At 44.9% G+C, this 24,959-nt stretch overlaps 1 protein-coding gene across 1 annotated transcript; it reads left to right on the top strand.

Moving 5' to 3' along the window:
- The first annotated feature begins 9,057 nt into the window (after positions 1 to 9,057).
- Positions 9,058 to 23,621, top strand: LOC128270183 (doublesex- and mab-3-related transcription factor A2). Its single transcript, XM_053007592.1, has 7 exons — positions 9,058 to 9,204; positions 9,952 to 10,053; positions 10,133 to 10,376; positions 10,461 to 10,535; positions 22,561 to 22,957; positions 23,045 to 23,164; positions 23,339 to 23,621. Exons 1-7 carry the CDS (start codon positions 9,058 to 9,060, stop codon positions 23,619 to 23,621), a joined length of 1,368 nt encoding a protein of 455 aa, XP_052863552.1.
- The last annotated feature ends 1,338 nt before the right edge of the window (positions 23,622 to 24,959 follow it).

Here is a 24,959-nt window from a genome sequence, read left to right as displayed (position 1 = left end):
GGTCCTCCGGCCCACCAGACTATATCTATATCTCAGGCATCGATTTATATATAAGAAAAACGCCTTTAGTTTCTGCGTGTTCTCTGTTGAGCCGCCCCATGTCTCGCTTGCGTAAAGCAGCACAGATTTCACGCTGGAGTTAAAGATCCTGATTTTGGTGCGGTGACTGATCTGGTTTGACCTCCATGTCCTTCTCAAACTCGCAAAGGCAGCCCTCGCCTTCATGATGCGTGCGCAAATGTCGGCACTGGTTCCACCATCAGAAACTATCTGGCTACCAAGGTACTGATAGCTTTCAACCGTCTCAACTGCTTGCCCAACTACTGTGAACCCGGAAGGCATGAACGTGTTGCTCTGCATATCAGAGCGCCGTGTCGATAACAGTGCAATGTCATCAACGAAAGCAAAGTCGTTGAGGTGCTCCATCCGGATGAGTTCCCAAAGCGCCCCATGCTTTGGCTCCCGGTCAATTGCGCCAACATAATCTTGTCGATGACGATGACGATGAGGAACAGTAGCGGGGATAGTAAACATCTTTGTCTCATACCAATTTCGACCCGGATTGGGTCCGACAAGACTCCGTTGTGCAGAACTCTACACGCAAAAGCCTCATACTGCGCTGATACGAGGTCGACTATCTTCTCCGGAACTCCTTTGCGTCTAAGTTCCAGAGATTTTCGTGATTCAGCCGATCGAAGCTTTCAATCAATGAATCAATGAATACCAATTAATACTTTGATAATCAATGAATACCATATAAAGGGACTCCTGGAGCCCAGAATCTTGAGCTGCATACGCCGGGCTTACCCATCTGTGCTAGGATCAAAACACTCCATGTTTTAATTCGGGTCCGTTGTTTCATGCTAAAAGTTGTTGCCATTGAATGAGTTTTGTTAGGTTGCTACACATGTCAGTGATAGCTGTTTGTGTATATATATGTGTATAGGTGGTCTAAAAAGAAATCCATTATTTTCAAGGTAGATGCCTTTAGTGATCGATATCTCGTGCAGTATCGTTCGTACAATTTCGAGTTTAGGCTCGTTTTAAAGCTGACACTTCACACTGTAAAAAAATGATTTCGCTGTTTTTTGTTTATTCCATTCGTTTGTGCGTTATAGGGTATAAACAATGGAAGTCGCCAACGAGAAAATTTGGTACATTTTACAGTTTTTGTCCGAAAAAGGCGAAAATTCGAGCTAGGGCTTTGAAATTGTGCATGATGTTTATGGTGCCGATACTCTAACTGCTAGTTACGAGAAATTTTGGTTTCGTTGACCCGTTTCAGTTATTTTTGATGTGAAAGCCTAGACATACACGTCATCGAAAATGTCGATTAAATCACAGAAACAATCAAAGTTGATCGGCATGTTACTAATCAGAACATCGGCCAATAGCTAAAGATCAATCATCGAACAGCTTAAAGCCATTTGCGAAAGGTTGATTCACAATGAAGCTTGATGTTTGGGGGTCACCATATTTACACCAAAATACATGATGGCTTGACGGTGGACTCATAATAAACGGTTCCTTTCAAGTCCCACCATATACCCAGTTGAACGTTCCTGGCCATGTGTCCTGGTTTGCCCACCGGCTAATCCGCTTCAACACGCTTAGACCACGATCATTTTCAGACAGTATTGTCGTATGTACCTCATTTCTCATCCCCAGTACCCATCCACTTAAGAAATAGGTCGATTTCATTCCGTTTGGCCAAAATTGCGCAGATGGAAATTCAAGCCATCATGTATTTTGGTGTAAATATGGTGACCCACAAACATCGAGCTTCCTTGTGAATCCAGCTTTTCGCAAATGACTTAAAACTGTCTGATGGTTTATCTTTAGCTCCTGGTCTATGCTCTGATCACTAACATGCCTATCAACTTTCATTATTTCTGTGATTTTATCGACATTTTCGATGACTTGTCTGTCTGTGACGTGTGACGACAAACGAATAGAACAAATAATTAACAGTGAAAGCATTTTTTAAAGTGTAAAGTATCAGCTTTAAAACGAGCCTAAACTTGAAACTGTTAGAACGATACTGCACAAGATATCGATCACTAAATTCATCTACCAAGAAAATAATGGATTACTTTTTCCGCAACCTAATACAGGGTGTCCAAACTAACGTTCTTTTTTCATTTGGCTATAAAAACAAAACGGCTTAATATTTTTGGATACTCGAACTTTTATTTGAAAGATAGATTCTTGAAATTTATGTAAAAAATACAATTTTGGTTGCAGTATATTGGGAAATATGCAAAATTTATCTACAAAGTAGTAAGTCGTCAATTCATTCGTCAAAAGCACATTTCATTGGAGCTCATTTCCAACTCGGCGGCTATCTTAATAAGCAGTATTGTGGTTCGGAAAACCCACATATCGTGCAAGAGAAGCCAATGCACCCATAACGAGTGACTGTTTGATGCGGATGTTGGCTGATTGGTTCTTCCGCGAAATTAAAGCCGAGAACTTGGACGGCATTTGGTTTCAACAGGAAGGCGTTACGTGCCATACAGTGACAGCCACAATCGATATTTAAGTTATGCGAACAAATCAGCAACTATAGACAACCTCAAGACCCAAATTCAAGTAGCTATTGGCGAAACAGGACCAGATACAATCGAAAATGTACTCAAAAATAGGTCGACCGAGTGGGCTACTGCCAAACCAATCGTGGTGGACATTTGACCAAAATTGTTTTTCATACAAAAAATTGAAGAATCAAACATTCAAATAAATGTTCAAGCAACGAAAAATATTAAGCCGGTTTTGTTCTATAGCCAAATGAACAAAAGAACGTTAGTTTGGACACCCTGTATATAGCTGCTACGCCGTCCGAGTTGGACTGCCGCCCAATTCGACCGCATGCTGGACGAGATGGTAGACGTGGTGGACCATTGCAGCCCGTTCCTCGTTGCTGGAGACTTCAACGCATGGTCAGCTACATTGGGCAGTAGGATGACCAACGCTCGAGGGGTGCGTCTTTTGAAGGCAATTGCCCGGCTGGACTTGGTACTCGAAAACCAAGGCACTACTAGAACATTCAGCAAAAACGGGCGTGAGTTGGTTATCGACGTGACGTTGTGTTGCCCCTCGTTGAGTGAGGGCTTGAAGTGGAGAGTGAGCGAGGAGTTCACGTATAGTGATAGCGGTCACTATGTATGATACCTATACTCTAGCGTGGGCGGAAAGTAAGCATCTGCTGATCGGCAAGCTTCGTTTCTGGCGGAGGATGAAGCAGCCAGTGGAAAACGGCCTGCGTCAACGAGAGACGGTTCGTGGAAGTCCTGTAGGGGAACTACCGCGACGAAACACTCAGTGCCGACAAGCTTACGACAGCAATGGCAAGGGCCTGCGATGCGAAGGGCTGGCCAAACCCCAGGACACGCTTCGTCCTACAGGCCGATCTCATGGGCAAATTCTTGGAACGGTTGATCCTCAACATGTTGACTGGGTGCACGGGGGGCGCACAATGTCTCTCCGGTAGATAGTTCAGTTTCCGGAAGGGGAAGTCTACGGTTAATGCGGTGTCTATGGCGGTCGATACCGCTAGCATGGCCAAAAGCCAAAAACCGTGGGGGGGGGGGGGGGGGGAAACGGGTATGTGCGATTGTCACGATTGACGTCAAGAATGCCATGAACAGCGGTAGCTGCTGTTACTGCACAGTATGAGGGTTCCCGACTACTTGTGTCGTATACTGGGGAGCTACCTCGATGACCGGGTCGTGCTTTACGACACCGACTCAGGTCCACAAGAAGCTCCAGCTTACGGCTGGCGTTCCCCAGGGGTCTGTTCTAGGGTCTAATGCTCTGGCACATGATGTATGATTGGGTTCTACGTGGGGACTGAGCAAGGTTCCAGCAAGGCGATGAGGACGCTTGATGCCTTGTCTGGCAAGATGCGCGGGACCGGGGGCCTCAGCAGCACCAAAAAACGGTTGCTCGCGAGTGTCGTCACCTAGGTACTGCAATACGCAGGTCCTGCCTGGACGGAGGCATTGTCGTCAAAGCGGAATCTGGGGATCCTCAATCGAGTCCATCGGTTGGCCGCGATACAGATTGCTGGCACTTTTCTCAAACCCAATACTTCAATCAAAATATTGCTTACTTTGCCGAATGGGATGAGATGCCCAGGGTTTTTACTAAACCTCTTTCAGTCACTCTGCAATTTTTCAATACGATATCCTGTATTTTGCACGATTTTAGGTGTTATGCCTGTTCTTGGACGACGAATCAAAGTGCTGCTCAATCAATGCATGTCCCATCCTGGGGGGCCAGACGAAGCGTAAATCCGTGCCGTAAAATTGTCAAATCGTACATGAATTCGCGGACTCATAAACGATTTGACGTTAAAGATCAAATGTCAAATCGATTTTTACGCTTCGTCTGGCCGCCCAGATCGATGAAAATAAATGATAATCGGAAGGCACTAAGTCTGGTCAATACGGCGGGTGGAGTTGCAGGTCCCAGCCAAGTGCTTGGATTGTATCTTAAAACAGTGTTACTTTGTGTGCAGGTGCATTGTCATGGAGCAAAATTACCTTACCGTGTTTTCTGTCCCATTCCGGTCTTTTTTCGACCAATGCATGATTCAAATTGACCATTTGTTGTCGGTAGCGATCTGTTTAAACGGTTTTAACGGCGTTTGGAGATGACGCATTAAGACGATAGGCGTCGATAAGTGTTTGATGCAATTCTGTTGCAGTTTTCTTGAGCATGTTGCAGAAAATCAATGATATCCGCATTTCGTGCTTTTCGGGCACAAATGTGGGTATGTTCAAACGCCGTAAGTTGCTGTAAGTTGCCGACTAAAACAAGTTTCGTTTAAAAGTTGAAACCCTTTGCCAGATATCAAAACCAGGTAATGTTGCCAAAAAAGCAAAATGAGGAGGACCAAACCGACGGCCGGAGCCATCTGTTTACACAATCTCATTTTCGACATTTAGACCTGGAATACACCTGGTATACATGTATGTACGATGCACGTGGAATTTCCTCCACTACTAGACTTTTTTTTTTAATCTTAGAAGAACGGACCGGGCCGTATTGATTAGATAAATTTATTCCGGGCTAACTCGGCTTTGAGATGTTGATGGTTTGTTGGCTGTAGTATCAAATATGTTGTATTTTTGTTATTGCTACCGAGTTTGTTTTGGTATTGTTTTTCTGATTTCTGTTTTTATTACCAATAGATGATGGTGGTCGAGAGGGGTGCATTATTCCAGGCGTTGCTAGTGTATGTAACTTCTGCGATGGTTAGATGTTCTAAATATCTAAATACCTCTTGTTGTTGATTCATGAATGTTGTTGTTAAAAGCGTGCTCTTTGTTTGGTAACTTTTTTCGTTCACACCTTAAAACAGAAATTGTTACAAAAAGTTTTTCCTTGTTCTAGCATGTGTAGCATGTGTGTGTGTGTGCGTTTATTTTAAAGCCAATCTAAACGAAGCCTGCCGAGAATCATGTGAGTAAAGCAGAACACTTTTTAGTGATTGACATTTCGGTAAAAAAAAGAAACGCTGTATCAGATAATGTGCTCCTTTAGCATAATTCGCGTATATAGCACGTACAAAAAGATTGTTCACATTTACATATAGCGTCTACGGAGCACAGCCTGTTGTTGGCGAAGTAAGACAACCGTAGAGATTATGTAGAAAAGTTTGCAACCGCAAATTGTAGCTGCAAAATAGTGAACTTTCGCCGATCCGTTCGCATCACGCGGCTCGCATAAACAGCTACATGCTTTCAAGATGCCCTCGAAATAACTGCAAAAAGTGTGTAATCATGGAAACTACCGTACGGCGTGGCCGTAAATTCTGGAAGTAAAAAAAGGCTGTAGCGCAAAGAAAAATATCAACAGCTAGAGAAACAACACACGGTACGTATGCCATATAATATACAGTGTCGACAACAGATCCTTGCTGGACTTCCGGGATGTAGATTACTGTTGCCGATAGAAGACAGTTTGAAGCATTCCCTCTTGCTGTTTATATTCCCGTAGCTCCGCCTACTTTTCGTGAAATCAACCACGCGGGTCGTGTGCGCAGCATTTGGCGTTTTGTATGTGCATCCGACACCGAACCACGAGCCGACTCGCTCACTCGCATGGCACCCGAAGAAGTTCTGTTCTTTCCGCAGGAGCAGCAGCAAAGTTATCCTTACCTTAGCCACACAATTCCACTCAGTTACACAACATTTTGCCATTGCCGCGGGCGACGCCTTTGTTCAACCAGTTAAGCCAGATTTCTAAGTTTTGTGTAATCCAGTACAGGTAAACTCTCTATTTAGGCTTTGTCTCGATCGGCCTTACAAGTATTAGTGAGCAGAGAATGCAAATGTGCAACAATACCACAATGTAAACAATACCACAGAAAATAAAAGAAAAATATGGTCAACTCGTCCAGCTTCAACTGGGTGTCGTTTAGCCTTAAAAATGAAACAAAAATTAAACATTAAAAGGGGAAACCCAGCTTCAGACCAATTGCCCAGTTGCAGACCGATCGATTAAATGAAATGAACGCCAATAAACTGGTGTTTACGCTTCCCATTCCTCTGGTGGGGACCATATCCGACCCGCATGCCACTGTGCAAGGACTGTGCTACAATTTTGTACACTTAGACTTAGTCGGGGATCTGCGTGGAGGGTTCTGCTGCTGCGACCAGGCTTCCAAAGTCTGCAATGCAGAGGCTGGAAGGGGGTGGCACTTACCGTCTTATGTCGCAGTTCGTGCAATCAAACTGCCAATGCCACTCCTAAAAATTACTCCACATAATGTATCGGTGGCCAAGGTGGCGCGCGTTCGGGAAGCTCACTTGTCTTTCACAGCTGCGCTGATCTAGCTTTCCCTGGCATCGGTTTATGCTAAATATCTAGATGTATACATACAGTGTTGCCCAGCGTGGCAGCGTAATGCTTTTCCGTTTATCTGGCAAATGTGGTGGCATATGCTAGTTGTAATTAATATGTGATTACTTCTATGATGTGCATTACCAAAAAAACTGTAGCACGGCGCGTGGTACAGTTTCGAGTTTTACCAGCCAAACCAAAGCGATTGGGACACCATTGCTGCAGAATGTTGGTTTATGCAACAACATCGAGAGCATATTTTCGGTTCGATGTAATTTGCAATGACTCTCGTCCGACTGCAGAGTCCGAAATGCCACCATGCAACGGCACGAGGCACCTCACTGATAATAACTAAACACATCCTATGTAACAACGAAGCATCTGACGCAAGCGACCAGATACATAAAAGCGGTAACAACCGCATCCGGATAACGGTTATGATCTCGCCATAGTTGCTACTGCATTTGCTCTCTCTCTCGCTCGCTCTCACTCTCTCTCTCTCTCTCACACACACACACTTTCCCTCTCTCTTTCTCTCTGGTTTCAAACAAACGGGGCAATCGGGGAGGTTCAGTAGCGCTCGAATCACCAACCACAAAGCATTATTCACATTCTGTAGATACAAGATACATCACTAGAGACATTATGCCACACGAACGCACGCATCGCATCGTGAAACAGATACGAATCGCTCGGCGAAAGACAACTATAGCCAGCAAAAACGAGCCAGAAAGAGAGAGAGAGAGAGAGCACCAAATAGAGAAAGCGAGAGAAAGAGTAAAAGAAAAAGAAAGAGAGAGAGAGAGAGAGTGAAGTGGGGAGCGTGCAAGGAAGTTCAATTGTTGCCGGTATCCCCGGGTTGGGATAAACGATTTATCTTCGCCGGTAACCGTCACTTGTCTCTGGGGGGTGGGGTAATGTCTGTTGACTCTGTGCGTGCCCTCCCCCCCCGGCCGGGGTGTGTGGGGGGGGTTGAAAGTTCTGTGTAACTTGGTTGGTCGTGTACAATTGTATTTCGTTTATATATCGCTGTACTGCGGTGCTCAGAAAGGCAGGGGCCGTCCGTCCGCCGTGCGTCCGGTCCAGCATCGGGCTTCTCTTTCGCGCGCACGTAGCTTCCGGTTGGTTCTCGCCGCTATGGCGCGCTCTTGGCTACTACTGTGTGGTGGTTATCCACGCGAGGCCGTTCCGATCGTCCTTTGCTCGCCGGCGTCGTGTCGCCCTGTTTTGGTACCGGCATCATTTTAATGCAATTTATTTATTTTTGCCGTTTTCTTCTTCATCATCTTCTTTTTCTTCTTCCCCTTTTTTATTGGGCTGCCTTTTTGTTGATCTTGACAGCCCTCTCTCTTCTTCGGTCGCCCCTGTCTTTGCTTTCGTCCCTATCACCCATGGTCGCACCCAAACACACACACACACACACACACGGACGGACTCGCTTACTCCTACCGTCGTCGTCGGTAGTGTCGGTTTCACTCGCACCCACATCTTGATCCGCTGCATGGTTTGTTTATCCAATTTTTAGGCTATTAGCGTTTAGATACTGGAGCTGGCAATTGTTGAAACATTTTTGAATCAGTAGCTTTTGAATGTTCGGAGCGGAACGTTGGCCAGAGCTGTCAGTAGCGTGTGTGTTGCAGGGCTCGAGGACAGCGAGAGAGTCAGCGCAAGATACATCGCAGCAAGTCGAACAATATCGAACTACACCACTGGTGATCTACTATCACAGCTATCTACTAGCGTTCGTCAGTTTGTCAACTTGTGCTTGCTGACAAATCGATCCTCTCTTTAGCCCATTTGGGATCTAGTGTGTGTGTGCGCGTGTGTGTGTGCGCGCGTGTGTGTGTGCGCGCGTGTGTGTGTTTATATGCAGGTGTGATAGAAGGGTAGCGGGAAGAGCCCGGTTACTACATTTATTCTATCCATCCCACCGCGCGATCTGACAGTTGAAGTGAGTGTATCGCGAAATAGTACCTTCGTGACGCGCCCGGTCAGTGATCAGTGTGATTCAGGTTAAACGCAACACTGGCATACATCTGAACCTCTGTCTGAAATTCTGCATTCCCCTGTCTCCCCAGAACCCGTCAATCAGTTTGGGAGTTGGAGGGTGTCGCCTTTGCTCTACTTGTTTCATGACGAAGTGTGCTGCACGTGACGCCAGAGAGTAAAGGAGTAAAGTGATCAATAGGAGCATAAAGCACGAGTGCCATGAGCTTACCCAGTGGCGTTGATATGTCGAATCTGATGCAACAGCACCCGGTGCTTGGAGCGTTGCCACCGGCTTTTTTCTTACGAGCCGCTTCGGAGCGTTATCAGCGTACGCCCAAGTGTGCCCGATGTCGCAACCATGGTGTGGTAAGTGGAGTAGTGGACCGTTACTGGTGTTACTGGAACATGCTGGAGTTATGCACCGATTCCATATTCTACCGACATCGGCATGAATGCCAAGAGCTTTCCAGCTTGGCTCAGGCGATGTATCAGAGTGTTGGAACGGTGCTGCCAGCATCGGACGCATCTCGCGGATCGCGGGGTGAAAAAAAAAAAAAAAAAAAATCAGTTTCCTGTCAGCTCCTCAGACCCCAGAGTGTTCCACCGGTGACCACCGTTGAGGGTTCAGCGGTAGTCGCTTTTTCCATCGATAAAGTGTTTGGAGCGTGCACAGCTAGTAGATTGGACCTACGGATTAGCTTGATCTCACAGAACCCCGGTGCCGGTTGATCGAAATCGATTGCTGTACAAGGCAGGGAAAGGTTCCAATACCAAGTAGTAGCTTGTCGGCCGCCCGGAAACGGAAAGCCCTCGTTGTACGCCTCTCATTCGCACCCCGGTGCTCGCCCGGGGTGGGAACCGGCACGCCACCGCTTTAGCGCGGCCACCAATCAACCCACAAATAGCCCCCCGGCGCACTGGTCGCGAGGTACATGCAACGAACAACTGCCACAATCAGGCATCATACGTTATGCTTTGTCTGTAAACCTGTCCCTGTCCCCAAAAAAACCCATCACCAGGAGAACACCGAAACTGATCGATTTTGGGTTGATATTACGCGCGCAGCCTAATCGGTGATCGGTTTTCCATTTTCTTTCCACGGGGCTCCAACAGGTGAGCGCTCTGAAGGGTCACAAGCGCTACTGCCGTTGGCGGGACTGTGTGTGCGCCAAGTGCACCTTGATCGCCGAGCGGCAGAGAGTGATGGCTGCCCAGGTAAGTTCGTAGTGTCGAGCAACCGGGGGGGGAGTGGATCACCTGGTTTAACCTGACACGTTTCTTCACCCCGGTTCAGGTTGCACTAAGACGGCAGCAGGCTCAGGAGGAGAACGAAGTCCGAGACTTGGGGTTACTGTACGGTGCCGGCAGCGGGGCCGTGGGTCAGGCGACTGCCCCCACGACAGCGTCGGCCACGGGTGTCACGGTGACGGGGGCCGGCAAGTCGGTCGTCTCGGTCCAGTTTCACGGTGGTATTCCGTCACCGCCGACCGACGTAGAGAGCACCACGCACCACAACTACATGCCAGCTGCAGACCCAGGTACATGCGCGGTAAAAGAGCTGCTGCGCAATGGCGTTCCTAGTCTAAACTCGTTTACGTACTATCTTGCCCCGGCAGCGGAAGCAGACATGCATCGATTACGGGTGGAGCACCTGCATACGGCATATTCGCCCAACCATAGTGATCCCGACAGTCCCGGTAAGTAGTAGTGTTGACGCGTTAATCGATGGCGAATCGGCCTCCAAGGGATTTTTTTTATTATGTGTTGTGGCGGTGTTCGTTCGGTGTTTGCCTTCGCGCAAAAACTGACCAATTGTAGACGGAACCTACCATGCTTGTATCACATGGTCTTGAAGTTGTTGAATGTTCAGGATTCAATATTTACATAAGCAATTACTTGTCGCAGAATCTCCCATCCGCGATCGTTTAGATTGATGTTTTGTACTCCAATACTAATTTGGTTTTTATTCTCACACCATTGACCTGCCGGTAAAAGCCTTTTGCGAAATACCACAAAAATCTGGTTCTGCTGATGTGTATCTTGACGGATTAGTCTATGAGTTAACGATATATTACAGTTAGATGGTCAACCACTTATGGAGGGGAAAAAAAACCACGTTCTGCTTTGGACTCTTTGCCCTACATCATGAGTTTAGTTGGAAAAAGATCGTCGAAAAAGAGCCAATCGTCAACAACTGTTCATTGAGAATGATTTAGCTTCGAGTGCCTTTTTCATGCGTTCCTCTTAGCATTGATTCATTCCACAATTGGTGATGTTTTCAATATAGCATAATTTATTAAAAAAAAAAACAGTCATAATCATGAGAGTTAACTACAGTCATCGGTTAGCAAACTCCGGTTCAATATCCATACGTGGTGTGATGAATAATTTTCGCGACATTCGAATTTCCGACGGCTACCTATATCCAATTTTCGATTTTTTGGTGGCGTTAGGTTGCTACACATATCAGTGACTTATGGTGAAAAGTTCGGCCATTTAGAGTAATCGGTCAATTTTTGGCAGTTGTTTTGCTTGGACGTGTTTTGGCTCATCGTCGATTTTTGTCTACTCCAAAAGTAATTGACCACGAAGCGGTAATTTGAGTTTTAGAAACAGAAAAATAACAGGAAAAAGTCACAGGGGGGCAGATCTGGAGAATACGGTGGCTTTGGCATCATTAGTGTGTTGTTTTGGCCAAAAATTCGCGAAGAAACTACGATGGGGCGCGACAGCCAATTTTGAGTTTCCCACAAATCCGGACAATCCGGACGGATTGCTTCGGGCGAATTGCGTAAAACTTGCAGGAAATATTCTTTATTGACCGTTCTGTCCTTTGACAACAAATCATGATGCACCACGACCCTGCAATCGAAGAAAACTGCAAGCAAAACTGTTCACATTCGACCAAACTTGGCTTTTCGACGTTCACATCTTCTCGGCCCTTTGAAAACAATTTGAACCACTGAAAAGCGCTGCTTTTGTTCTTAGTAGCTTCTCCATAAGCCGCAGTCAACATTTCGATTTCGTCTGAGCTCTTAATTTCGTTTTTCTCACAATATTTGATAAAGATTCTTTGCCATCCATTTTTTGGAAGAGGCAAAAATCGACGATGAGCCAAATCTTGCCCAAGCCAAACAGCTGTCAAAAATTGACTGATTACTCAAAATGACCGAGCTTTTCACCATAAGTCACTGACATGTGTAGCAACCTAACGCCACACAAAAAATCGAAAATCGGATATACGTAACCCGCGGAAATTCAAATGTCGCGAACATTTTTGATCACACCACGTACATTCTTCACGGGTAACATTATCTACTAGGCTGTGCGTTTTGCACCGCGCAGGGCAATGCACCGTGTCACAAGAACATTTTGAAAATGGCAAAAATCCACGAAATAAAGTTCGAATTGTTTGAGTATCCACCCTATTTACCAGATTTGGCCCCTAGCGACTTCCATCTGTTTTCAGACCTAAAAAAATCGTGCGCGGAAAGCGTTTTCCATCAAATGATGACGTCATAGCAGTTGTAAAAAATACTGTGACGTGACAAATATACTGTCGATACTAAATGGCTTGTCAAAAAAAAAGTGGCCGATTGAAATGAAACTTCACATACGTTCATATGAAGAGTGTACCAATATAGCAAAAAAAAAATTCGGCCCGTAGCAGCGCCCTCTGGTAGCGACACGCAAAACTTTATACACAGCCTAGTATTTACAACTGGTTCCGACGGGAGCAACTCCGTCGCTTATGGTGTGTGGTAGCCATGTGGGGTTTGTAGGAATATCTTAGATATTGCCAGTGATGTATGCCATGCTACATAATATATGTGTAGCGGTGAAAACTAAAACAAAAGATCAAAAGAAATAACTTATCAATTCGCGGGTGCGAACCACCCTGACCTCACCATTCGCCGGCATAAAGTTTGGCACTTGACCATAGAAGATGACAGGTTGCCCGGTCTTTTTCATCTCGGTGTTCAACAGTTCGCTATAGGTTAAACCAAAGGAAAAGGAGGAGGAAAGCAGGAAAGAAATGTATCAATTGATTGATTGCTGAAGATTGGACTAGACGCAAATTAAAACACCGCGAAAGCATTCAACCATCCAAATACAATCGCGTCTTATTCAATTGTTCGGGAGAATTTGTGCTTGCTTTGCTTTGTGTGCTGTGCAGAAATTCGATCACCATAGAATTGGGCTAGATTGCTAGGGTACCAGGCCTGCGTGATAAATGTGTATCAAATTAAATGTGTACACCTTAAACCGAACGGTTTCACCATGTCGTGACATTTGAGTCCTGCAGTGCTTTAACTCGAGATCACACTCGAGATTCTACCAAACTAAACGAAATTCCAATGCTCACAACTTTGGGTGTTGTGCCTTGGAAATTCGATACGCAACACGATGAAAGACGCAGGACAAGGGAACAAGGCGCAATATTGCGCTGACGAGAGGAATCGATTAGGAAATCAACGTCGAGCGTAATTGAATCTCAAATATAGTATCATTTCGGTGATTCGCGGCGTGTGAGCATTATATTACTGTTTGTGGAACTACCATATTTGCTGGAAGTTTGTTTTTTATTTTCGTGGGTTGAATTTCATATCTTTTCGAGCCACTGTGTGGTGGGTTTTTTGTGTTTTGCGAGCCGGATCAAAAGGCCAAACGGAGGGTTGACGGTAGCAGATCTATGCCAGGAAGGAGCCCGGCCCGGGAAGGGTGGGTGCTAGTCGTGGTGTATTGTGTTCGCCTCAACCTTGGTCAATTCTGGGTTTCACAGCCATTGGAATCAATACCGGTGTTGCATTTCCAAAACGCTGAAACAGTAATGAACCAAGTAATATCAAACTTAGTAAGTAACAGAAGACGCCCAAGCAGCGGCGCGCACCGTTGCTGCTCTGTCGATGTCGCACGCCATTGATGTGCATCTTTCAACCGTAGTCTTCGACAAATTAATCTGCACAAATAAAAGCGTCATGTTGTGTGGTATTCGAAGCTATGGAAGCAGAACTAGGATCATGGTCGCAATGATAATGGTATTGATGAACTCTGATCTAACTTTTATTTGCTCGTTTATCGGTCACTTCAATTTGGCATTTTGTACTTGGTCGTGAGATTCGATTTTTTTCTCGTATCTTCTACACGCTGAAATACTGGAATAACCCTCTAAGATTATGTACTGATTCCTGTGGCTGGAAAAATATCACAGCTATCATAAACTAAAAAGGTTAAGTTCGAGACGACTTCGTACTTTCTGTCTCGAATTAGTACGTCACCCCCACGTATGTTCGCCGATGTTGTTGGTATGCCTGGTGGTGGTGGTGGTGCCTCCTTGAACTTGTTTCCCTGGTCTTGTTTTCGTTTATCTTCAGGTCGAGATTATCCGCAGCATGCTCGATCCCTATATAAACCTGAGCTACATTGGAGCCTTCGACCTATAATGTCTATGTTATCAGAATTGGCCAAAAATTGGACTTGGTTCCAGAGTCTCGGATGACCCACTCGTGAGTGGTATTGGGAAGGAAACAGGCCAGGCCGTCTTGGTGTGATCCCTTTGTTGTGGTGGCGAAGGGCTTGCCATCTTCCTTCACCTGGCTTGTAACGTTGGTCATGGTCATTCTCTCTAGTCTGGTAGTTTGGCCGAAACTAGCCATGTTCTCATATAATTATACTCTGCTTATGCTTTAATACGCGGCCTTGAAGTCGATGAACAGGTGGTCAATGTTCTGACTATATTCAATCTTCTTTTTAAGCTCAATTTCTCAATTTCTTTTTCTGCCGTATGATGAAAATCTGATCAGAGGTAGACTTTCCTCTTCGAAATCCTTCCTGATAGTTACTAACTGTTGCATCAACGTATGTGACTAGTCGATGGAAATGTTCTTGTAGGCGGTATTCAGTACCGTTCTAGTTGTACACACTAATCTATCTTCCACTAAGGTTTGTTTGAATCATGTTCGTTAAATATTTACGTATTTATTATTATGAGAACTGGCAGAGCCGTAATAAATACCAACATAAAGTTGATGCAATGCCGCACAGAAACCGATCAACCGGTGCAAACAATAGCAATAATCAAACGTTCATTTTAACGCAAACATAATTTGGAAAGGTGTAAGCTTAGTAGTTTCAGTTTAGCTAGTTTCACTTCGCTGTATTGTTACAGAGAAGCATGTTTGTCATTGATTTTGCCGCATGTGTTTTGAAAAATTTGAAGTTTCTTGCTGTGTGATAAGGCACAGTTTTTCCAAACTGGTGATGCATATGTTATCAAGTGTTACCGACTACTCTATCAACGGGGTTTTTGGGTTTGGAATATTTCAATTAGGCAGCTTTAATAGTACTTTGAATGTGGTTTTGAGGCTTGATTTTAATTACGATTTCATTGAAAATTCGGAGCAGTTTTTCATCTTGGGGAGGTCGGATAGGAAGCGGATTGAAAACGGTTAGTGAAAGGACTGTCTTAAGGGGCACCAGTAGTAAGAGTAAATACTTTCGAGCTAGATTTTTTGATGCGTTTTGATTTTTTCTGTGGTTCCAGAGTTGATTTCAAGACATAAATGAAGTATAGAGTGAAAATTATACTTAATAAGCTTGAAGAGCATTCCAAAAACCTTTCCACAATCGATTATTATAAGAACAGTTGAACTTTACCAGAATCTGTTACCATATTTGAGATGTCAGGTTTTTGCTTATAGGGGCAAGCTATTGAGTTGCGTTGGTTTGAGCTCTATACGTGATTTGAATGTTCAAAGAACGAACCTCAATATAGTTCGTCGCTCGATTGACGCAAGAAAATATGATGCTCATTTTTTTTTTCTTTGGTTTTTATTTTCTCCTTAAGAACATTTTATGTATTTTTTCAGAACAGACATCAATAATGTTAAATTAATGCAAGAGGCCACCTCTGAGTCTGTGCGTGGTATATCGTTTCGACAATATTATATTTATTATAATGTTCGATCAGTTGATCGCAGTTTTTTCTTCACATAGTTGTTTACAGCAGTGTCGCAATGTAGTGTACAGCGTGCGTATTCACGACAGAGGATATTTCAATGTTAGATAATTAATCATGGATCAGTTATCCAACCGGATCAGATATGCCGGATCATGGATCAATTTACGACAAAACAGCGGGTCGAAATTGTAGCACTTTACATTGAAAATAATCGTTCAACTGTTTAAACTGTGAAAACTGTGCGTGCTTATTGCTGTCGAATTTCTTCTTAATTCTTTCTGTGGGGCTATTTGAAGAGTAAGGTTTATGCCAGCCAACCGAAGACCACTGAAGAACTGAAAGCTAACATCACAGCGGAAATTGCTGCTATTATGCCCGAAATGTTGTCAAACAGAATGCAAAATGCCCGCTTTTGACGTCATGGAGGCGGTCTTTTGAGTACTCGGAGTGAATTATCAATAAACGACATTCTATACCCTAAAAAAATCTAGTTCATTTGCCAAAATTGACTGGAAAACGGCGGAGTTATCCAACATTTAAATATCCCCTATCGTGAATAAGCACCCTGCAGAAAGTAAGAAGTGTTTTTATTTTCTCTTTTGGGACGTAAAAGCAAAGTCTACCGAATACTTCTTTTTTGGCCCTCGTTCCTGATAAGTGAATCTTCGTCTTATCCTGCCATTATAACCGCCAACCGTCTTGGCCTGCAACGGAGATGATGTTAATCTCTGTAGCTTACTGTAACGCTATATTTTTACGGGCAATGTTGTTGGCCCCGCGCCAGTCTCGGCTGCGTGACAACGACGAGCGTTACCGACTACGTATAATACTCTAGATATCGTACATAGACCACGAGTACTATTCTAGATTTATTGGCAACAACTTTCTTTGGGAGTATATGGTTTGTTTTTCGTCAAAGTAGCGCTAATTGTAAATTTCAAAGATAGTAAGTGTTTAGGGTGATTTAGTGAAGTGAAGAAATTTTCCATCGTAATATTTAGGCCCCTTCCATTGAAATGTGCTGCTGATTGTTGTATAACTTTCTCTCCCTGCAGTTTTTCATGAACGCTGTCAGTTATATTTTATTACCAATGCCTAAGTTTTCGCGTCGCAAACCCATCATAAATACTTTGATACCGTATTTATCCGGCCTGGAGGGAATATACCACGTGAATATGGTATCTTCTCAGCGTTTTGATTTGTGTATCGAATAACGATATCAATCATCTCTATCGTTATACGATTTAAATATTTAAATTCATCTTAAATAGTAATTGTCTTAAAATGCTCAGATTAGCTTTACCACCAACCGACCAGCAGATCAGACACTCTGTCTAAAGGCTGTTGGAGTTACTTGGTTTGGTTTGGCGTCGTTCGTTTCAAACAGTTCTGTCAGAAATCCGCTAGTCAAGCTTCCTTGTTTTGGACCGGCAGCGGTAAAGGACAGAGACTGAACTATAACCATAGCTGTGTACTAGTATCACTGTAGCCGAGTTTTAGCATTCTGGTTTCGAAACGGGCAGAAAATATGCATTAGGCAAAACGAATCCTGGCCTTCTGGGACGGATAAAAAAAGAGAGAGAGAAAAGGAAAGAGACATTATTATTTTCAATCTCTATGTAGTCCTCTGTATCTATTTCAACAACACTTCTTCAACTTTTCTTTAATGTGCATGTTTATATTCCTTTGGTTTTCACATAATAGCCCTTCAAGCGGCATTATATTGCTCCGTCGGACACATGCGGAGCCTGGCTAAATGCTCGGTAGCCAGGGTGTGGGGCGAGGGCATGAGGCATGTGTGTGGGTATATCAAGTACTGCTTGCGTTTTTCTTCGTTCCGTTTTGCTCGAGATTGCTGCACGAGAGTTGGTCGGCAGAAAGAGCTCAAGATCAGACTTCGCCGTCAAAAGACAGTTTATCTTAATTCGAAATATCTGCTCCTGTGAGACCGCAGGGGGGGGTTTGTTCCGTGTTTCGCTTTTAAGTCCAAACGACCGTCCCCCGCTTGCTCCCTTACCCCTTGAACAACCCTACTGCTGCGGTGTATCTCTGAAGGGGTTAGGAGCACCTTTCTTTCCTCCGCCGGGCCGCCGGGAGCGTGCAGTAAATGGGATACACTTTAATTTCCACTCGAAACTCAATCAACAAAGCATCGATCTTATTAGGATATGTCGAGAGCGACTCCGACCCCGGGGATGATGATGCTGATGATGAGCTCTTCCGCTTTTGCTTTGCTGACTTCTGGTGCCCCCTTCTGGCCTTCTCCCTTGTTGTGCGGTGTGTTTGTTCGATTTACGGGTGCTCACACAATGGAAAATATGTTTTCAATTTGAACTGTAAGCCCTCTTTATGTTGCGTAAGCAGATGCTGCTCGGATCTCCCTCCTTCACCACCACCGTGGTTGAACGTGGTAAAAATATTCCCCGCTTTATCCTTCTCGGTTTCGGTCGGTGCTCGAAATTGAAATACCGATGTCCGCTGGTAGGTGGACGCTGGCCCCGCCGCAGCAAAGAAGGACTATTTCATAGCTAGCTTTTCCCCATTTTCGCTCTCTGTGTGTGCGCGTATAACTTCCAATTAAATTCGGCCGTGTAGTAAGGGACGAGGGGTGCATCCTGCTCTTGCACCCTGGACCCTCTCTAGGATCGATTGTTAAACGCAAATATTTCCTCTTCGCACTCTCTTCGTGCGACCGATTGACCGCATGACGGAGACTCTGCTCGGAAAAGGGGTGTCCTTTCTGGCGGAGCGCTGTTTGCTGCTCTGCACTCGGCGGCACAGCGTGCTCGTCCCTTTCCCCCTGCTCGTCCCTTGATGCCTGGGTGTTTGGCCGGCGTTTGTGGCATCTTGCTAAACTCTCTTGCGTCCCTCTTGGCGACTTAATGTAGCGTGCGCGCGAGCGCGCAATTTTATGGCGATGATTTGATGGAAAGTAATTATCGTCAGCACACCTCCGAGGGGCTAGTCCGAGGCGGGACGGGACCCTCTTTCCACATGTTGCGGTGTTCTTTCAGCACTTCCCCCCCTGGTGTCGTCGCATGTCGAAAACGCAGAGCCGAAACAACCGACTAAATTAAAATGATTCGTGCAATATGCTTTGTGTTTTTCACTTTAGACCGCGCACTCAAAAGGGGCTGTGGCTTCTGAAGAGGAGGGTGTGGTGTGGTGCCGCCGGCTTCCGATCCGGTTCGGGTTATATGTCAATGCCACGTACCCGTCGACACAGAGTATGTCAAATAAATGTATAGCTTCAACCACCGGCTAATTACACAGTGAGTACGTCACCCGTTACCCTCGGTCGTGAAGCGATAAATAGGCGATTCAATAAATTAGTCGCCGATGGCACTGCCGAAAGCTGCTAGCTATCGGTTTGACGCACAGCATCCCCCTGGATGTGTCGGATGGGATCAACATTCAAACAGATCATGTGTAACGTCTTTTGTGTGGACGGTTACAATACAATGCCACATCCTCTCGATCATTTGCTACGGGGTGAGATAATTGAACTGTTTAAAACATGCCATTGAAAAATGCCACCTTTTATGGATTTAAGTTTGGACATGCTCAAGCAAATCGCACGGTTTTGCGGATCGCCACTGTTATGTCTTTGCTGGCTCGAAACTTTGACCATCGATAGGTTAAACTCAAGACGACTTCACACCTTCGGTTACGTATTAGTCTTATTAGCGCAATCCCTTTGTGGTAGCGAAGAGATTAGAGAGTTTCACCTCGTCCTCGTTCTTCGTATGGTCCACGGTGTACATAATATCTATGCCTAATGTTAATAACAGTAACATGAGTATTTATTGAACAATTTGAACATTTATGGGAGCTCAGAACATCGTCCAGCTTTTCATTTTGAAGGAATCTGCGGTTCTGTTTTGAACTACGGTTCTGAGAAAATAATAGTCTGCTGGTGTTGGTTTTTGTACGCATTTACGAATAAATAAGTTTTATGCCACGGAATCTCATGAAATGGTAATTCTTCTGTATTGTTTGAAATTTTCCAAAATGGCTACAAGCACAGTTGGATCGAACAAGGCCATAACTAGTTTGTATGACATAACTAGTTTGATGAGCGGATTTATACTTAGATTTATAAGTAACTATTTGATTGATTAGCTAGCTAAAAAGTCAATCAAAATAGTTTACAGTACATGAGTTAGATGACTTCAAAATACAGATAACCTACTTTAGCGGATAGTGAAGCTGTCTAGTAAAGCATGCATCCCTAGAACGTCACCAAATCCTGTGCAACGAGTGAAGCTGTGAGTGAAAGAGAGAAAAATGGAGATCGATAGAGGAAGAAAGAGACGGAATGGAAAACGAGAGAAAGATGGAGAGAGAGAGAGATCAATCTTTTCGGTGAAGACGACAGCATCCGGTGGCAGCGCATTAATTATGTTTTCTTTTCCATTCGCCCTGTCATTTTTGACCGGGCACTTGAGGCTCTAGCTTCAGGAAACGTCCACTTACATTCCTTCACTCGAGTGTTTACTGTTGCAGCTATCACCTAAGGACCTAACGGTTCGCTCGACGATCGCTCAAATGGGCCATTCCTAACGCGGCTATCTGCAACAAACCGACAGTTGCTATGTGTTGACTGACCCTGTTGGTGGTGAAGCAGGTGTGTGGTTGCTCCGCCTGTGAGGAACATCCGATTTTAACACACAAATAGCCTACTCTGTCAAATATTGATACTACACTCCATTGTTTCGTGGAAAAACTTAATTTTGGGCCCTTGGGCTTGGGCTTCAGTGAATAATGTTAATATTTGTTTAAACATTAAAAAAGACAGTTTTTTGTTTATTTTTCTTCGTCTACACAGGTTTCGAGATCTGCGACCGATAGGTTTACGGTTGCGATCGTCAGTGATTCGAAACCGAAAGCTAAACAGAGAAAAAGAAGCAAATCAATTTTGAACGACCAGAAGCAACGGAGTTTTGTTGTTTTTTGGCCAAGGTTTACAGGTGCGTGGATGAGGGTGATGGGCAGGATCACGGTGTCAGTTTCGTTGCGGGAATAGTTTTATACGCCTTCACCTTCCACCGTTAACAGTAATTTTGTGACAATCTACAAAAACGCAATCGTTAGTTGTTTTACTTTCTTGGCTGAAATGCAGCGCACGTGCATGTTAGAAACAGTTGAGCAGTTGTTGTGAGGTATTTTTTGGGTCAGTGTCTCTGATCAGCACCTGATAGTTGTGAAGCCTGTAGCTCTGCATATTGCACAACACACTGAGAGTGGGTGCGTTCAGCAGACACTTTATCTTGTTGTATGAAGCATGGTCCACAAAGAATCGGGAACCATTGAATTAGCTCTATCTCGGGGTTGGTTTGTTTTAGGAAACATGTGAAGGTGTCAAAATGAAGGTATTTTATTGTACTTGAAGAGAAAAATCTTATAAATTTATTTTGTTGGTCGTCGGATGAAATCGTGAACTTTCTTTGGAATGCGCGCCATCATTTTCTGCACAGTCATCTGGTCCACCTCAGCGGCTAATTTAATCCAATTTCTCGCCATCTCTGCAGCATCACGCATCACCTTTCCAGTCTTTTTCAACTTCCTTTTAATTTTTGCCCAATAATTTTCGATTGGACGGAATTCAGGCGATTTGGTGGGTTGATATCCTTTGCGATGAAATCCACCTTATTGTCAAGGTACCACTGAACTACCTCCCTGCTGTAGTGGCAGCTTGCCAAATCAGGCCAAAACTTAACCGGACCTTTGTGTGACTTAACAAACGGAACGAAGGAACGTTGTACAAGGAAGAGTGCCTCAAAATGCGTGTATTTGAGGCATTCTTCCTCGTACAACGTTGAGTTCATCGTCGTGTTTGTGATGAAAACCTTGGTTTTCCGTCCACAGGTGCAAATTCCTTGCCAGATCATCAGTTGCCGTGCAAATTTATTGACTAATGCAAATTTAAACTTGGAGGGGACATCCCCACGTGCCGTGACAAGATAAAATTTTCGTCCAGGAAGCTGTCCTAAATCCATTTTCACGTATGTTTCGTCGTCCATAAGCAAGCATTCTTTGTACTTCGTCAGCACCTTCTCGTACAACTTTCTAGCGCGTGTTTTAGCGACTAGGTTTTGCTTAAGTGTCCTGTTTGGATGCTTAGATGCAAGGAAAGAACAGTAGTCACTTCGTAGACAGATCCTCCGGACAGTACTTCTGCTGGCACCTTTTTTTTTGCAATATCCCGAAACGAAAGTCCAGGATTTGCCTTGATTGATCTCAAATCGTTTCTGTTCAGCTGCCGGTCGTATGTTCCACTACGATAACTACTCTGAATCTTTCGGTCTACGGTATTGCGTTCCCGAAAACGGTGGAGCACAGCATATACAGTTGATTTTGCGAATTTTAGTGTTTTTGCGATGTTTAAAGCAGACCACGTGGGGTTCTCGACGTGAGTGTGCAGAATTATTTTTCTTCTTTCCAGTTCCATTAAGCACAACTTGCTAAAAACGCCGCGTAGCAAGATGAAACTTTCAGCACTGAAAGCCGAATGTTTACTAAAGACATAGCTGTCAAAACATTTGAAATCCGACCACCAGAGGCGCTCCTAGAAAACATACAACTTTTCCCGATTCTTTGTGGACCATGCTTTAGTACCGATACTATACTTAAGAGGAAGAGACGAAAGAAGCCCCGAGCTCAAACTCTCTGTAATAACACAACAACAACATATACTTAAGCGGGCGCTCACTTTAGTGTTTACCATTGTTCGCTTCCGTTGGCGACGTAATATTCGGCAGGTCCCAAACGGCAGCGTATATCAACGGAAACGGATCACGACACGGAATCGGAATCTTCACCAAGCAGTCCACGCCACCGACTGTCGCTGTTTGACGGTTTGTCCGGTGATCGCCAGTCGCTGAACCGCACCAATGGCCCTCCGAGTTCCCCGGAGTCCGACCTGGACGTAGACTCCACGCCCGACGACTCGGTCGCGCCGGAAAATCTGAGCCTCAAGAAAGAGCGCGTGTACACGAAGCCACCCTCCCTGGTGACGATGTCGAATGGGCACAGTCACAGCCCTGGCGCCGGTTTTCTGCCTTACAGCCAGCGATCGTCGCCCTGCTCGCCGTATCAGACGAGCCTCGGCGTCGGCGGTACGTCTGCGCAACGCTCGCCGGTGGACGTGCTACTGCGGTAAGCGTAATCGATCAGCTCTGAACTTGAAGTTGAGCAGAGCGCACCTCACATCTGCCATCCTCCATCTGATCGTCTTCATTGCAGAGTGTTCCCCAACCGACGGCGGAACGAGGTGGAGTTACTGCTGCAACGTTTCCGGGGTGACGTGGTGCAGGCCATGGAGGCGATGCTATGCCGCGAGGATGCACTGCACACGCCAATCAGGTAACTGATCGTTCTATTTGCTCTTCTCAATAACATATTAGTCATAAATACGGCACGTCCCGTTAGGTCCTAAGCGACAAACCGCCTACCCTCTGATATCAATCAAGAATGACACCAACTCACTGCTACAGCTCGCTTAACCAGCACCGTTCCGATACACTTTCGTGTGAAAAGTGTTCCAACACCTTCACCGTCTTTTGCAGTGAAGTCAGCATTCTCACCACTGATGCCTTCCGGAACACCATTCACTAGTCCGACGGTACGGTACTCTTTCCTGCAGCACCAACAGCAACAGGCGCAGCACACTAAGCGGTTTCTATCGGCACCGTACTCTGGTACAGGTTATCTTCCCACCATACTGCAGGACCCGGAGCACGCACAACAGCAGCAGCAACAGCAACAGCCAGAACCGACGACTGTATCGGCAGAAGTTGGACCCCTGGATAACTCCGACTAGGTGGACTCCTCTGACCATAATGGCGGCTGGATGTGGGGTCACGATGGTGTAGTTGTGTACATAGTATACGATGAAACTCCAATCTCTATTTCAAAGCATTTGCGAGTACGCAGTAGAGTGAAAATTTGCTGATCCGGGCAGTTGTGGAGCCCTAACCGCCTGGGACAGCATTGGCCTATTGTAATACGGCGCACCTACCATACAATGCTGCTTCCGCAAACTAGCCAAAAACCCTGTGCTTTGCTACACCCTGCTCCCATTCTTATCACAAGTTCGTTGTCTCCAACTCCTTGTTGAATGCGGTAACCGAAACAAAGTCATCGGTTTTCTTAGGAATGTCCTGCTGTCCGCAGAATAGTGTACGTGTGAGTCTGAGAGAAATGCAGAGGACGTGGAGCGAGAGAGGAAGAGAAATGTAAACGTAAAGGCAGCCGCAAAAATAGAAATTAGGAGGAATAGAAGGAAACGAGAGAGTACGGGAGATCCGGTTCTATACCATCCGCCCGAGATTAGATTTCTCAATCGCTCCAGGAATCTCTAGGAAACAGTAAACGACCATTTAGATTTTTTTCAAAATTATTATTATTATCCTTGACAATTAACATTCCCTATTGCGACTGCGTTGGTTCCGCTAGTTTGTACAGTTACGCGTTTTTGATTTCTAACGCGCGTTCAGTTACTCGCACCCGACAGCAATGAGGACGGTGAAGCAACATTCTCTAATTGAAAAGCAAAATATCCCTAACAAATTGGCCTGCCTCGGAACATAAACAGATTCGGAACACTCAGTATTAGCTTTTTATATTGCTTTCCTACGACTTCCTTCGATCGTTCGGTGAGGAGCAAATCGCTGCGAATCCCTGTAGTAAAGAATCCAAAAAGAAAATTAATTCATTATGATTAGTGAAGAAGCCCCGAATTGCCAAGCATTAGTGGAAAAAAGGATAGTAGGGCAAATTAGTTATGCACCCAGCAAACACGGACACCGGCGCATCGCACATTATCTATATCGATTACTCATCTGATAAATAACTGCCTCTGGCACGCAGCAACACTCAGAGAGTTGTAGGCCAAGCGCACAAAATATGGTAACTAATTAAAATGTATAAATTACTGACGCCGATGATTTCAATAAATGACATAAAGAAAAGCCGAACCCACGTCTCACGTTTGTCTCACGCCTCCGAAAGAAACCCCCGTCGGCTTCCGTTGGATCTCAGGACTCGTAATGTGTTACTCGAATGCCATGAAACACTTGCAAGTCGCATCCAATCAAGTAAATCTTCAAAGTATCCTATAGGGGCAATTTGAACGAAAAAACACGTTTTCTTACTTAGA

This window comes from Anopheles cruzii, chromosome X (genome assembly GCF_943734635.1).
Source record: "Anopheles cruzii chromosome X, idAnoCruzAS_RS32_06, whole genome shotgun sequence".
Lineage (NCBI taxonomy): Eukaryota > Metazoa > Arthropoda > Insecta > Diptera > Culicidae > Anopheles > Anopheles cruzii.
Note: the sequence above shows the minus strand (reverse complement) of the source record. Positions and strands in the feature narration are given on the sequence as shown.